At 41.0% G+C, this 13,487-nt stretch overlaps 1 protein-coding gene across 3 annotated transcripts in view; it reads left to right on the forward strand.

The window, feature by feature from the left end:
- VPS39 (VPS39 subunit of HOPS complex) overlaps window positions 1-13,487 on the forward strand; it is a 46,930-nt gene that overhangs the window by 22,497 nt on the left and 10,946 nt on the right. For all 3 annotated transcript variants that reach the window (XM_032623001.1, XM_032622999.1, XM_032623000.1), the window contains 4 exons: window positions 4,148-4,268; window positions 4,377-4,497; window positions 7,572-7,701; window positions 12,319-12,461. In XM_032623001.1, the coding sequence (XP_032478892.1) occupies window positions 4,148-4,268; window positions 4,377-4,497; window positions 7,572-7,701; window positions 12,319-12,461 (515 nt within the window). The remainder of the gene's footprint in view (window positions 1-4,147; window positions 4,269-4,376; window positions 4,498-7,571; window positions 7,702-12,318; window positions 12,462-13,487) is intronic.

Genomic DNA, 13,487 nt, shown 5'->3' on the forward strand with positions numbered 1-13,487 from the left:
CTCATATGACAAGGCCCCCGTTCAGTGGCACTTCCTCTCAGAAGTCTGCTCTGACCCACAGGCAGAATTAGTCACTTCCCCCTTGGTGCTTCCACTGCCCTTTCAGGTTTCTCCGTCATGCTAGCTGCACTGTCCCACTGGATGCAGTGAGTTGTCTGTCTCCTCTGCTCGTGCAGGAGCTCTGTGGGCTCTGGGCTTATGTCTTGGTCCACTTTGAGAGTGCCTGAAACATCATAGCCTCTTACTAAATGCTTGCTGATTGATGAATTACTGTCATTGTCCGCCATTCATTACATGCTCGCTGGACACCAGCCAGTCTGCCAAGTTTGAAGACATAGAGAGATCCAGACCATCTCTGTTGTCAAAGACTTGGGGAGACTGAACAAATGATAAGACATGACAACCAAAAGCGTTTCTAGTATAGATTACTTCTTTTATTGAATTAGACCTTATTAAAGTGGACCAGATTTTAAAAGGACAGAGAAACTTTACATAGTTATCTTTCTTAAAATGAGGTCAGCATAAAAAAAGAATTCAATACAAAAAAACATGCTATTAAATTTTATTTTTTGGTAAGATGAAAAATATCAACATAATAATAACAATAGCATTCAAACTGATGAAGGTATTATTAAGGCCTTAGTTTTTCCTCATTTCTGAGTTCCCTTCTAGCTTTGAAATTTTATTGTACTATTCATTTAGAGTATAAATTGTGAATATAATATGAAAAACTTTTTATCTGAAAATAAATAATGAGGAAAATAAATTTTTAGCAAGTTAGTCACACTAAGAAACTATTCTTATAAATATATTCTTTGAGGTTACGTTTTTATATGATAATTATGCCATCTAGTGGTTCATTTTTTACTAATTAAAAAAATTCTATTTTTAATTGTAGTTAAAAAAAACACATAGCATAAAATCTATCACCTTAACCATTTTTTGTTTTTTTTTTTTACATCTTTATTGGAGTATAATTGCTTTACAATGTTGTGTTAGTTTCTGCTGTATAACAAAGTGAATCAGCTATATGTATACATATATGCCCATATCCCCTCCCTCTTGCGTCTCCCTCCCACCCTCCCTATCCCACACCTCTAGGTGGTCACAAAGCACAGAGCTGATCTCCCTGTGCTATGCGGCTGCTTCCCACTAGCTATCTGTTTTACATTTGGTAGTGTATGTATGTCAGTGCAACTCTCTCACTTCGTCCCAGCTTACCCTTCCCCCTCCCCATGTCCTCAAGTCCATTCTCTATGTCTGCATCTTTATTCCTGTCCTTCCCCTAGGCTCATCAGAGCCATTTTTTTTTGAGATCCCATATATATGTGTTAGCATACGGTATTTGTTTTTCTCTTTCTGACTTACTTCACTCTGTATGACAGACTCTAGGTCCATCCACCTCACTACAAATAACTCAATTTTATTTCCTTTCATGGCTGAGTAATAATAATATTGTGTATGTGTGCCACATCTTCTTTATCCATTCGTCTGTCGATGGACACTTACGTTGCTTCCATATCCTGGCTATTGTAAATAGTGCTGCAGTGAACATTGTAGTACATGTCTCTTTTTGAATTATGGTTTTCTTAGGGTATATGCCCAGTAGTGGGATTGCTGGGTGACATGGTAATTCTATTTTTAGTTTTTTTAAGGAACCTCCATACTGTTCTCCATAGTGGCTGTATTAATTTACATTCCCACCAACAGTGCAAGAGGGTTCCCTTTTCTCCACACCCTCTCCAGCATTTATTGTTTGTAGACTTTTTGATGATGGCCATTCTGAGCAGTGTGAGGTGATACCTCTTTGTGGTTTTGATTTGCATTTCTCTAATGATTAGTAATGTTGAGCATCCTTTCATGTGTTTGCTGGTAATCTGAATATCTTCTTTGGAGAAATGTCTATTTATGTCTTCTGCCCATTTTTGGATTGGGTTGTTTGTTTTTTTGATATTGAGCTACATGAGCTGCTTGTATATTTTGGAGATTAATCTTTTGTCAGTTGCTTCATTTGCAAATATTTTCTCCCTTTCTGAGGGTTGTTTTTCGTCTTGTTTATGGTTTCCTTTGCTGTGTAAAAGCTTTTGAGTTTCATTAGGTCCCATTTGTTTATTTTTGTTTTTATTTCCATTTCTCTAGGAGGTGGGTCAAAAAGGATCTTGGTGTGATTTATGTCAAAGACTGTTCTTCCTGTGTTTTCCTCTAAGAGTTTTATAGTGTCTGGCCTACATTTATGTCTTTAATCCATTTTGAGCTTATTTTTGTGTATGGTGTTAGGAAGTGTTCTAATTTCATTCTTTCACATGTAGCTGTCCAGTTTTCCCAGCGCCACTTACTGAAGAGGCTGTCTTTTCTCCATTGTATATTCTTGCCTCCTTTGTCAAAGATAAGGTGACCATATATGCGTGGGTTTATCTCTGGGCTTTCTATCCTGTTCCATCGATCTATATTTCTGTTTTTGTGCCAGTACCATATTGTCTTGATTACTGTAGCTTTGTAGTGTAGTCTGAAATCAGGGAGCCTGATTCCTCCAGCTCTGTTTTTCGTTCTCAAGATTGCTTTGGCTATTCGGGGTCTTTTGTGTTTCCATACAAATTGTGAAATTTTTTGTTCTAGTTCTGTGAAAAATGCCATTGGTAATTTGATAGGGATTGCATTGAACCTGTAGATTTCTTTGGGTAGTATAATCATTTTTGCAAGGTTGATTCTTCCAATCCAAGAACATGGTATATCTCTCCATCTGTTGGTATCATCTTTAATTTCTTTCATCAGTGTCATATAGTTTTCTGCATACAGGTCTTTTATCTCCTTAGGTGGGTTTATTCCTAGGTATTTTATTCTTTTTGTTGCAGTGGTAAATGAGAGTGTTTCCTTAATTTCTCTTTCAGATTTTTCATCATTAGTGTATAGGAATGCAAGAGATTTCTGTGCATTAATTTTATATCTTGCTACTTTACCGAATTCATTGATTAGCTCTAGTAGTTTTCTGGTAGCATCTTTAGGATTCTCTATGTATAGTATCATGTCATCTGCAAACAGTGACAGCTTTACTTCTTCTTTTCCAATTTGTATTCCTTTTATTTCTTTTTCTTCTCTGATTGCTGTGGCTAAAACTTCCAAAACTGTTGAATAATAGTGGTGAGAGTGGGCAGCCTTGTTTTGTTCCTGATCTTAGAGGAAATTCTTTCAGTTTTTCACCATTGAGAATGATGTTGGCTGTGGGTTTGTCGTATATGGCCTTTATTATGTTGAGGTAAGTTCCCTCTATGCCTACTTTCTGGAGAGTTTTTATCATAAATGGGTGTTGAATTTTATTGAAAGCTTTTTCTGCATCTGTTGAGATGATCATATGGTTTTTTATCCTTCAATTTGACCTTAACCATTTTTAAGTGCACAGTTCAGTAGTGTTATGTATATTCACATTGTCATGCAGCACATTTCAGAACTTTTTCATCTTGTAAAACTAAAACTCTGTACCTATTAAACAAGAACCCATTTTCCCCTCCCTCAGCCCTTGGCACCATTCTACTTTCTGTTTTTATGAATTTGGCACACTAGTTACCTCATGTAAGAAAATGGCTGCACCGAGAATGCCATCCAGCTGCCTTCTCTGTGAACCATTGAGCATTAGGTGGAGTTCTGCATCTTTTCGCTGTGAAAATCTCAAGCAGAAATAACATTGGCCAGAAATGTGGATCTCTTTCTCTAGCATAATTTTAGGGAAAAAAAAAAAAGAGAAGTTGCCCTCCTCTTGCCTTTCCTAAGAGAATGAAAGAAGTTATGTAACCTTGTTCTCCCACTGACTCATTGTTAGGGGAGCTGCAGCTGGCCTTGGTCTGGCCTGGCTTTGTGACGGATGAGAAAGGAGCCAGTGACGCTTTCACCCAGCTCTCTCGGGGAAATAGTAGGAGTGGAGTCACGTCCCTCTGAGCAAAGCTGGATGCATCTTTTTTGTGCAGGAGATTTAGCATCACTGAGACAAACATTTTTTTTTTCTTTGTATATCACAGTGTAGGATCCTGGCTTGGTATTTGACTAGTGGACCATTTGGAGATCCAAGTGCAGCTTAGAACTGAGAAGCTGAAACAGTCCATAACCCTAAAGGCTTAGAACAGAAGCGCAACTCAAGATGTTCTCTCTTGTGCAGAGCACCAGCCTCCCTACATCATTGCAGTGTTGCCTCGATATGTGGAGATCCGGACATTTGAGCCAAGGCTTCTGGTCCAGAGCATTGAATTGCAAAGGCCCCGTTTCATTACCTCAGGAGGGTAAGGAATTTCTTTCTTGACTGTAGCTGCCATATTATTGCAAAGCTTTAAAGTTATCTGTGTTATCATAAAGCCAGCACTCTTTTGCTAATCCTCTTCTGTCTCCAGATCAAACATTATCTATGTGGCCAGCAACCATTTTGTTTGGAGACTCATTCCAGTCCCCATGGCAACCCAAATCCAACAGCTTCTCCAGGACAAGCAGTTTGAATTGGCTCTGCAGCTTGCAGTAAGTCTTGTTTCTGAGATTTGGGTGTGAGAAATGGGCCTTCCTCATTGTTCTCCAGAGTAGCGGATTTTAGTTTAGATGTTCTTATTTAGTTTGGACTGGAGGAATAAACACAGAGCTGAAAGTCAGGGGGCTTGGATTCAGGATCTGACCCTGCCATAAAATATCTATGTGACTCTAAATGATTTCACTATCTCAGTTTGCTTATCTGTCAAATGTAGAATGAATGCAAATTATACTAAATTATACTAGTATTTCATAGAATTAATAGGACAGTAAAATAATTTAATAGATATGGTATGGCCTTGAAAAATTAAGGACAATGCTAACATTAAAATAACAGTCATAACTGTCAAGATTACAGTGTGGTTGAATGCAACAACTACAGGGCCTCTCAAAATCCCTTTCACCAGTAGTCTCCTGGGCTTGGGTAAGTAGGCCTTCTTTAGGTATTCTGAACCCACCTCAGGTTGCTACATTCAGTTCAGCAGGGCTGCAGTCACAAGACTCACTCTCCTTGAATGGATGGGATGTTACTTGTGGGATGTTACTCACAGCAAAGTACTGACCATACTGTTCTTTCAGTGATGCTCTCATTGCCAAAACACTTCTTGGAGATTGACTTTCAAGTTTTGTCTTATTCTTTTAAACATCCCCAGTGGTGATTATTGTCATCTCTAAAGGGTGGATTTGATTTTATGAAACAACTAAAAGTCATTTCAAGCCTCACTTAGTCATTAAACTGGACAGTGCTAATTTGGAAAAAGAGAAGAGATTTTTTGAAGATAATAGTAGGAAAACTTAGTTTTCAGAGTATCTTATAAATTACTTCTGAAAGGGAAACAGTGGGCACAAATTTTGGAATACATATGTTTATAATTCTATATGGTGTATACTTTTGAAGAGCAACATTTATTTTGGGTGTATAAGTTCTAGATATAAAACAAAAATCCAGTCTTAGTAGTTAGACACATTTAATATACCATAGATTGTTTCTGTCTTGGGCCATTTAATTTTAGCACCTTACTATTTTTCTCCCCACTCATCTGTTTCTCTAAATTATTTTATTTTCATTTTTAAAATAATGATACCCATGAACCCACCATCCTATCCCCCCAAAATAACTTACATAACCTATATGTCCCTCCCCATCCCATCCCTCTGCCTACCCTCCAGACACAGCCATTATCCTAACTTTGTGTTTATCGTACCCTTAACATTTTTTTGTTTAATCTTTCATATATATTTGTGTACTTGAATATGTGTTTAGTTTTTGAACTTTATAAAAAGGGTATTATGTAACACATAGCTTTTTTTAGTATCTATTTTTCTTAAAAGGAAGGTCTCAGGTCTTTCCAGTGATCTTCCTGCTGCAGGTTGTCTGTTAAATCTTCAGTAGAGAAGATGGAAGTGGGTTTCCATTTTCCCTTCTCTTTTCTAGGCTTGTACTTACTAGGTGTTCTGCTCTATGACAAAAGAAGGTTGTTTGATATCATCTTAGCTCTTGAGGAACCTATCTTTTATTTAAATTAATCAGAGAACGTACATGAAACTTTCAGAGGGCAGTTATGTACTAAACTTTGCTTTGGGCTGGAAAAGGCCTCCTAAGGTTGGACCTTTTAAGGATAGGTAGGAGCAGGAGCAGGGAACAGGGAGAGTTACAGAGCCCGAGGAAGTTAAACAAGTGAAAACAGGGCTTCCCTGGTGGTGCAGTGGTTGAGAATCTGCCTGCCAATGCGGGGGACACGGGTTCGAGCCCTGGTCTGGGAGGATCCCACATGCCGCGGAGCGACTAGGCCCGTGAGCCACAGCTACTGAGCCTGCGCACCTGGAGCCTGTGCTCCGCAACAAGAGAGGCCACGACAGTGAGAGGCCCGCGCGCCGCGATGAAGAGTGGCCCCCGCTTGCCACAACTAGAGAGAGCCCTTGCACAGAAACGAAGACCCAACACAGCTATAAATAAATTAATTAATTAATGAACTCCTACCCCCGACATCTAAAAAAAAGAAGAAGAAGAAGAAGAAGTGAAAACAAGTGTGGAAACAAGTATTTCCAGGATGTTTGGAGGCCATCCTCACTGGCATGTAGGGTGTGACTTGAATGTCTGGGAATAACCTAGCTAAGGAGGCTGTGCCAGGCTTTGAGAGCCTTTAAAACACCAAGCAGGAGAGCTTAGCCCAGGCGTGGCAACATGCTGATGATGGCCTGGACTAGGGTGAACGCATAGAAGAGGAAAAGAAAAGAAGGGAAAACATGGAGAGACCTTTTTTTTTTAAATTGGGGTATAGTTGACATGGAGAGACATTTCAAAGGAAGAAATTAAATGTGGCAAAGATTGGTTAAAAAGGGTATAAGGGGGGAAGAGGTTAAAGGAAGAAGCAGAGATAATAAGTAGCTCTATTCATTTGGATTTTACTGTGAACAGGACCTTTCCCAACTGTGCCAGCTGTGTTAAACGTCTTTCATTCCTTGAGCAGGCCATGTTCTCTCTGTCATTTTAGAGCCCTGCGCACACTTGCTGTCCTCTTGGCCTGGAATCTCCTCCCGTCTGTCACCTGCCAGCCTCGCCTGGCCAACTCCAGCTCATCCTTTGTGTCTCAGTTTACGTTCCTCCTGGGAGCCTTCCTGGACCCACTGCTCACACTAGACTGAATATCCTACCCACATGCTTCTGTCATCACTCACCCTGTTTTGTTTTGATTTTTTGTTTTAAAACTAAACTCTAGACTTTATTCAGATTTCACCAAGTTTTTCCAGTAATGTCCCTTTTTCTGTTCCAGGTTCAAATCCAGAAATCACATTGTATTTAGCTGTCATGCATTCTTAGTGTCCTCTGAGCTGTGGCGGTTTCTTAGTCTTTCCTTATTTTTCACGACCCTGACAGTTTTCAGGAGTACTGGTCAGGTATTTTGTAGGAACCCTATTGTATTTTAATTGCATAGTGACTTATGATTAGAATGTAAGGGCAGTCTGTGAGGGCATAGCATGTTTCAGGGTATTGTCTGACACCTGGTGTATACTGAATAAATATTTGTTGAGTGAGTGTGCTCCTACCTATTATATTCTCTTATCAGGAAATGAAAGATGATTCCGACAGTGAAAAACAGCAACAGATCCATCACATCAAGAACTTGTATGCCTTCAACCTCTTCTGCCAGAAGCGTTTTGATGAGTCCATGCAGGTCTTTGCTAAACTTGGCACAGGTAACAAGTGGGTATGGCCTAGGGTTAAGGAACTAAATCGAGGGAGGGGGAACTGGAAAGGATGGGGAGAAATGACACCAGACTTCTGAGAATGGGGAAAGTTTATGCTCATCTAAATTGATCCTCGTACCTAACAGGATCCTGTGGGTGGCCATGTGGCTACATATTTACAGTCCTGATCTTACGACTCTGGTCTCACCTACATATACAGACTTCCAGTTTTCTGGGATGCGTTGCCCTTGCCATTAGAGGAAGGTAACAGAAAGTCATTCAAGTCAACACATGTGTGTTTGATCATCTAGTGGTTATTGACTGCTGTTCTAGACAAAAGTCACTGGCCTGAACTTAGTAGGATTCAACAGTAGGTCATTTTTTTTTAATTTATTAATTTAATTTATTTATTTTTGGCTGCATTGGGTCTTCGTTGATGCACGCAGGCTTTTCTCTAGCTGCGGCGAGTGAGGGCTACTCTTCGTTGCGGTGCGTGGGCTTCTCACTGCAGTGACTTCTCTTGTTCAGAGCTCGGGCTCTAGGCGCGTGGGCTCAGTAGTTGTGGCATACAGGCTTAGTTGCTCCGCAGTTTGTGGGATCTTCCAGACCAGGAATCGAGCCCGTGTTCCCTGCATTGGCAGCCGGATTCTTAACCACTGCACCACCAGGGAAGTCTCACCTGTAGGTCATTTTTAAGAGCCACGTAGGGCAGTGCTGCAAATCCCTTTCTTTTCTCAGTGTCCTAAAAGCTCTCTAGACACTAGAGCATTGTGATGAGGAGCAGGTACTTTGGAGGCAGACTGCCTGACCTCAGGCAGACTGGACTCTCTCTGCTTCAGCTTTCTCCTCTGCAAAACAGGGAGAATAATACTACTCACCTCATGGTGTGGCAGTGAAGATTATGTCAAGTGCTTAGAACAGGAAAGTGCTTAGAACAGTGTGTGGTACTTAATAAATGCCAGGTAAGTGTTTGCTGTTATTATTATTAAATTTTTCATTTGGGTATATTCCATTTTTGCTTAATTTAGATCAATCTATATATACTTGGTTTGACTCTCTATCTCCTCTTTTTTTCTCCTCTTTGTTTACCTTTCTTGCATCTTCCCTTGACCTTGGCCAGCAATAAACTGTGGTAACTCCCTGTATCAGTTAAGGTTCTTGGTTGTGAGCAGTAGAGACCAATTCTGGAGAATTCAAACAGTATCTGGTTAAATTAAGCATGGCTTATTGGAATATTAAGGGAATGGCAGGTGGAGGAGCCTACCAAATGAATGGGGGACCAGGCTTGGGAATAGTAGGAACCAAGGTTGCTCCGGAGGACCTCCCAGCAGGAAATAGGAAGCTGGACAGTAATCCCTCTGTAGCCAGGACAGGCAGTCCTCCACCGGCACAGCCACTTCCTTAGCTGTTACTGCCACCACCTCCCCTGTTGTTGCATCCTCAATAAAAGTTGCCCCCATCAGCTTGTATTAGCTGTCTAATGCCATGTAGCAAATTATCCCAAAAGTTAGTGACTTAAAATAACAAATCGTCTGTTATCTCTCTTGGTATCTGTTGGTTAGGAATTTGGGAAGTGCTCAGCTGGGCAGTTCTTACTTGGGGTCTCTCATGTGGTTGCAGTTGTGTACTGGCTGGGCTACCTTTGTCTGAAGTCTTGACTAGGCTAGAGGATCTACTTCCAAGGTGGCTCACTCTCATAGTTCACATGTTGGCTGGTTATGGGCTGGGGGCCTCAGTTCTTGTCCAGGTGGGTATCTCCATAGGGTTGCTTGAGTGTCCTCATGCAGAGTGACTAGCTTTTCCTGGAGTGAGTGATCCAGGAGGCCTAGGTGGAAGCCTCAGTGCTTTTTACGATGGTCACTTCTCCTGTATTCTATTGATTTACAGGGCTTTCCAAGTTCAAGGCAAGGGAACACAGACCCCACCTCATGATGGAGGAGTATCAGCATTACATAAAAGAAGCGTGTAGGACTGGATATATGTTGATGTGTGCCATACTGCTTGTCATCCTTGAATCACTTTCTCAAGTTCAAAGGGATCTGATTGGCCAGGATTAGGTCATGGTGTCACTCCTTCTGACTGTTCTAGGGGTGGGAAAGGAGGTTGTGGCTACACTCTGCTTCTAAAGGCAAAGATAGTTGCCTGAACTGTTCTCCCACCAAGACGACACATGGTCTGGAAGAAGGAGCCCACCAAAATGAAATAGTTTGCTCTTAAGAAGGAGGATGGAAGCTGGGTACCCTGAAATTGATAAATATTTACCATCCTTCCTCTGAATGAACTCAGTTGGGGCATTTGTTTTCAGTACGCCACCAGCTCTTTGGGAAGACACTGGAATAATAAGCTAGAACTGCTGTAAAAACTTGACCCTTTTTCCATGTACCAACAATACTTGAACTTTAAAATCAATCCTAATGAAGCTACTACTTTTTAACTTGTTCACTCCACAAATATATACTGAACTCTTAAGAGAGTGCAATACATTCTGCTGGGCCCCAGGCAACGGTAATCAGACAGGAATTCTGCTTTCAAAGAGCAGTCTAGTAGGGAAGATAAGGCACAAGTGGACCCTTACCAGCAGCAGGAGGTATGTGCTGGTGGTGATGTGGTCTGGGGACAGCTGGCTATTGACTGGGCCTTTGGGGCCTTTGGGGCAGCGTCTCCATTGACTGACTTCAATCTAAGGACTGGTCCTTAGGTCCTATAGTAGATTTCTTAGTATATTCAGAGATCATCAGACCCCTAGTGACAGATTGACCCTGACACATGAGACTGATATATTAATAGAATGTCCCTTTATTTGGGAGGCTAGATCCCTTACAATGGCCAGAATATTCATGTGGCACCTAGGGTGCCCTTTTTTATATGTATCGAGGTACAGGTATTTTTGCTATAATGCCTTGAATGTGGTCCTGCAGAACCTTATGTTCTATAACAAATATGAAAAATAACAGGACTTAAGGGGCAAATAACATTGGAGCAGACCACTCAAATCATAGGCAGCTTTGTAACTGGAACTGGATAGCTAAAAATAGCTATCCTACTAAAATGAAATTCCCACTGTTTTTGGTACCCAGCATGATAGTCCTTTGCTATCTTAAACTCTGGGGCTGTGCTTTCTCTTTTGAGATAAGATCTTTGAGAACATTTGCTTCTGATAGAAACTAGTTTCATCAAAGTAAAAAATCTGATCCTGGGTGCAGACTTCTTTATGAGACCTCCAAAACAATTAATGCGGAGGAAACATCTTTTTTTTTTTTTTTTTTTTTTGAGGCACGCGGGCCTCTCACTGTTGTGGCCTCTCCCATTGCGGGGCACAGGCTCCGGACACGCAGGCTCAGCGGCCATGGCTCACGGGCCCAGCCGCTCCACGGCATGTGGGATCTTCCCAGACCGGGGCATGAACCCGTGTCCCTTGCATCGGCAGGCGGATTCTGAACCACTGCGCCACCAGGGAAGCCCCTAGGAAACATCTTTGCTTCATTTTTACTCTCATCTTCCCCAGATGGCTTAACTTAGTAGAAAGTATAGTGGTTTTTGAAGCTACTAATCAGCCATTACTTGCACTAATTTATAGGATTTTCAGCTCTTTTCTTTAGATCTTCCTGTATAAGTTAAGGTTTCTCATTAATTGTAAGAAAGCTTGCCCCTGGTCACTTCAAAGCATTAACAAGCTGGGAAAAATTGCATACCAACCAAAACAACTTTTGCCTCATACCTACACCATTCTCCCACTTACCAGCTGCACATGAGCCAATTCAGATTAAAAAATCTATCACACATAGTATAATACCCTCTAGGTCCATCCGTGTTGTTGCAAATGGCAAATTTCATTCCTTTTTATGACTAATATTCCATTGTGTGCGTATATATATATGCCACATCCTCTTTACCCATTCATGTATCGATGGACACTTAGGTTGCTTCCATGTCTTGGCAAAAATAATGTTGCAGTGAACATTAGCGTGCATATATTTTTTTGAATTAGTGTTTTTATTTTCTTTGGATAAATACCCAGAAGTGGAATTGTTAGATTGTATGGTAGTTCTATTTTTAAATTTTTGAAGAACCTCCATACTGTTTTCCCTAGTAGGTGCACCAATTTACATTCCCACCAACAGTGCATAAGGGTTCCCTTTTCTCCACGTTCTTACCAACACTTATTATTTCTTGTCTTTTTGGTAGTAGCCATTCTTTTTTTTTTTGGATGCGTTGGGTCTTCATTGCTGTGCGCCGGCTTTCTGTAGTTGCGGTAAGCAGGGGCTACTCTTCGTTGCGGTGCGCGGGCTTCTCATTGAGGTGACTTCTCTTGTTGTGGAGCATGGGCTCTAGGCACACGGGCTTCAGTAGTTCTGGCTCGCGGGCTGTAGAATGCAGGCTCAGTAGTTGTGGTGCATGGGCTTAGTTGCTCCTCGGCATGTGGGATCTTCCCAGACCAGGGCTCAAACCCATGTCCCCTGCATTGGCAGGTGGATTCTTAACCACTGCGCCATCAGGGAAGCCCCAAGAGTCATTCGTTTTAAAAAGTCAGTCTGGAACTTATGTTGCTGTAGAACTAGTCTTGTTTTAGTTTATCCTTAAATTGCTGTGTTCCTTTCTGGGGAATCATGTTTACTTTCCATGTAGATCCTACACATGTGATGGGCCTGTACCCAGACCTGCTACCCACAGACTACAGGAAGCAGCTACAGTATCCTAACCCGCTGCCTGTGCTCTCTGGGGCTGAGTTGGAGAAGGCTCACTTAGCTCTGATTGACTACCTGACACAGGTAGGTATATACAGAAGTATATGGAAGAGCTTACCTGGAAGTTCCAGTACCTGCTTCTCTATGGCAGGGAACTGGGGGCCTTCTATAATGCCACAGGTGTTCCATAAATGAACACTATTGAAGTCTGGCGGGGGTGGACATTTTTTTCTGCTTCATCTCCCTGCTTAACAATAGTATTGAGCTCTTTTTTGCTAAATCCTGATACCAGGAAACACATTCAGTTCATGGTAAATTCACACTAAGCTATTATAGGAAATAAAAACAGAAAAGTTTAGATGATAGAAAAGAATACATTTTTTAAAACAAACTTTTTGGGAATATATATACTTTTGGAAAAAATACCTGCTCTATGCAGCAAACTTGGAAAACACAGAAAAGTATAAAACAAAAATAAAAATCACCTATAGCTCTACCACCCAGAGAAAATTAACTAACATTTTAGTGTTGTCCTTCCAGACTTTTATTTGTACCTGTGAATAATTTTTGTTTATTTACATATTAGTTTACTTATTACAAATGGATATCAAGCTATATATTGTTTTATAGCTTACTTTTAAAACATTTAGCCACATATTAGGAAAGTCCTTCCCTGTCATTAAATATTCTTCTATGTTTTTTTTACGGGGAGTATTTAGACTTAAATTATTTTCAATTTACTGTTATGGCAGATAAGTGAAATTTTCATGTCAGCACTAAAACTAATGTCTCCATTGAAGCCTCTGAACCCTACATTTCTGTGCAGAAGGTTATTATTTATTTCCTGTTCACCCACTCAGAGTCAGAGAACTTACTAAATTTTTTCCCAGAAGTGTTCTGCTGACCTTTGTAAGAGGTCCTCTGGATGGGCATGAGAAGTATTGCTAGGAAAATTGTAAGCCAGCTTCCCATCACCTGCTTCTGGGTCAGTGGGTGTCCCACAGGTCCAGTCAGGCATCCATTGCTTTGGCACTTCCTTGACATTGGGTTCCAGGGGTGGCTGACAGCACACAAACTTGCCCCTGTCTGCATACTGCACACCCCATGAGC

This window comes from Phocoena sinus, chromosome 2 (genome assembly GCF_008692025.1).
Source record: "Phocoena sinus isolate mPhoSin1 chromosome 2, mPhoSin1.pri, whole genome shotgun sequence".
Classification (NCBI taxonomy): Eukaryota; Metazoa; Chordata; class Mammalia; order Artiodactyla; family Phocoenidae; genus Phocoena; species Phocoena sinus.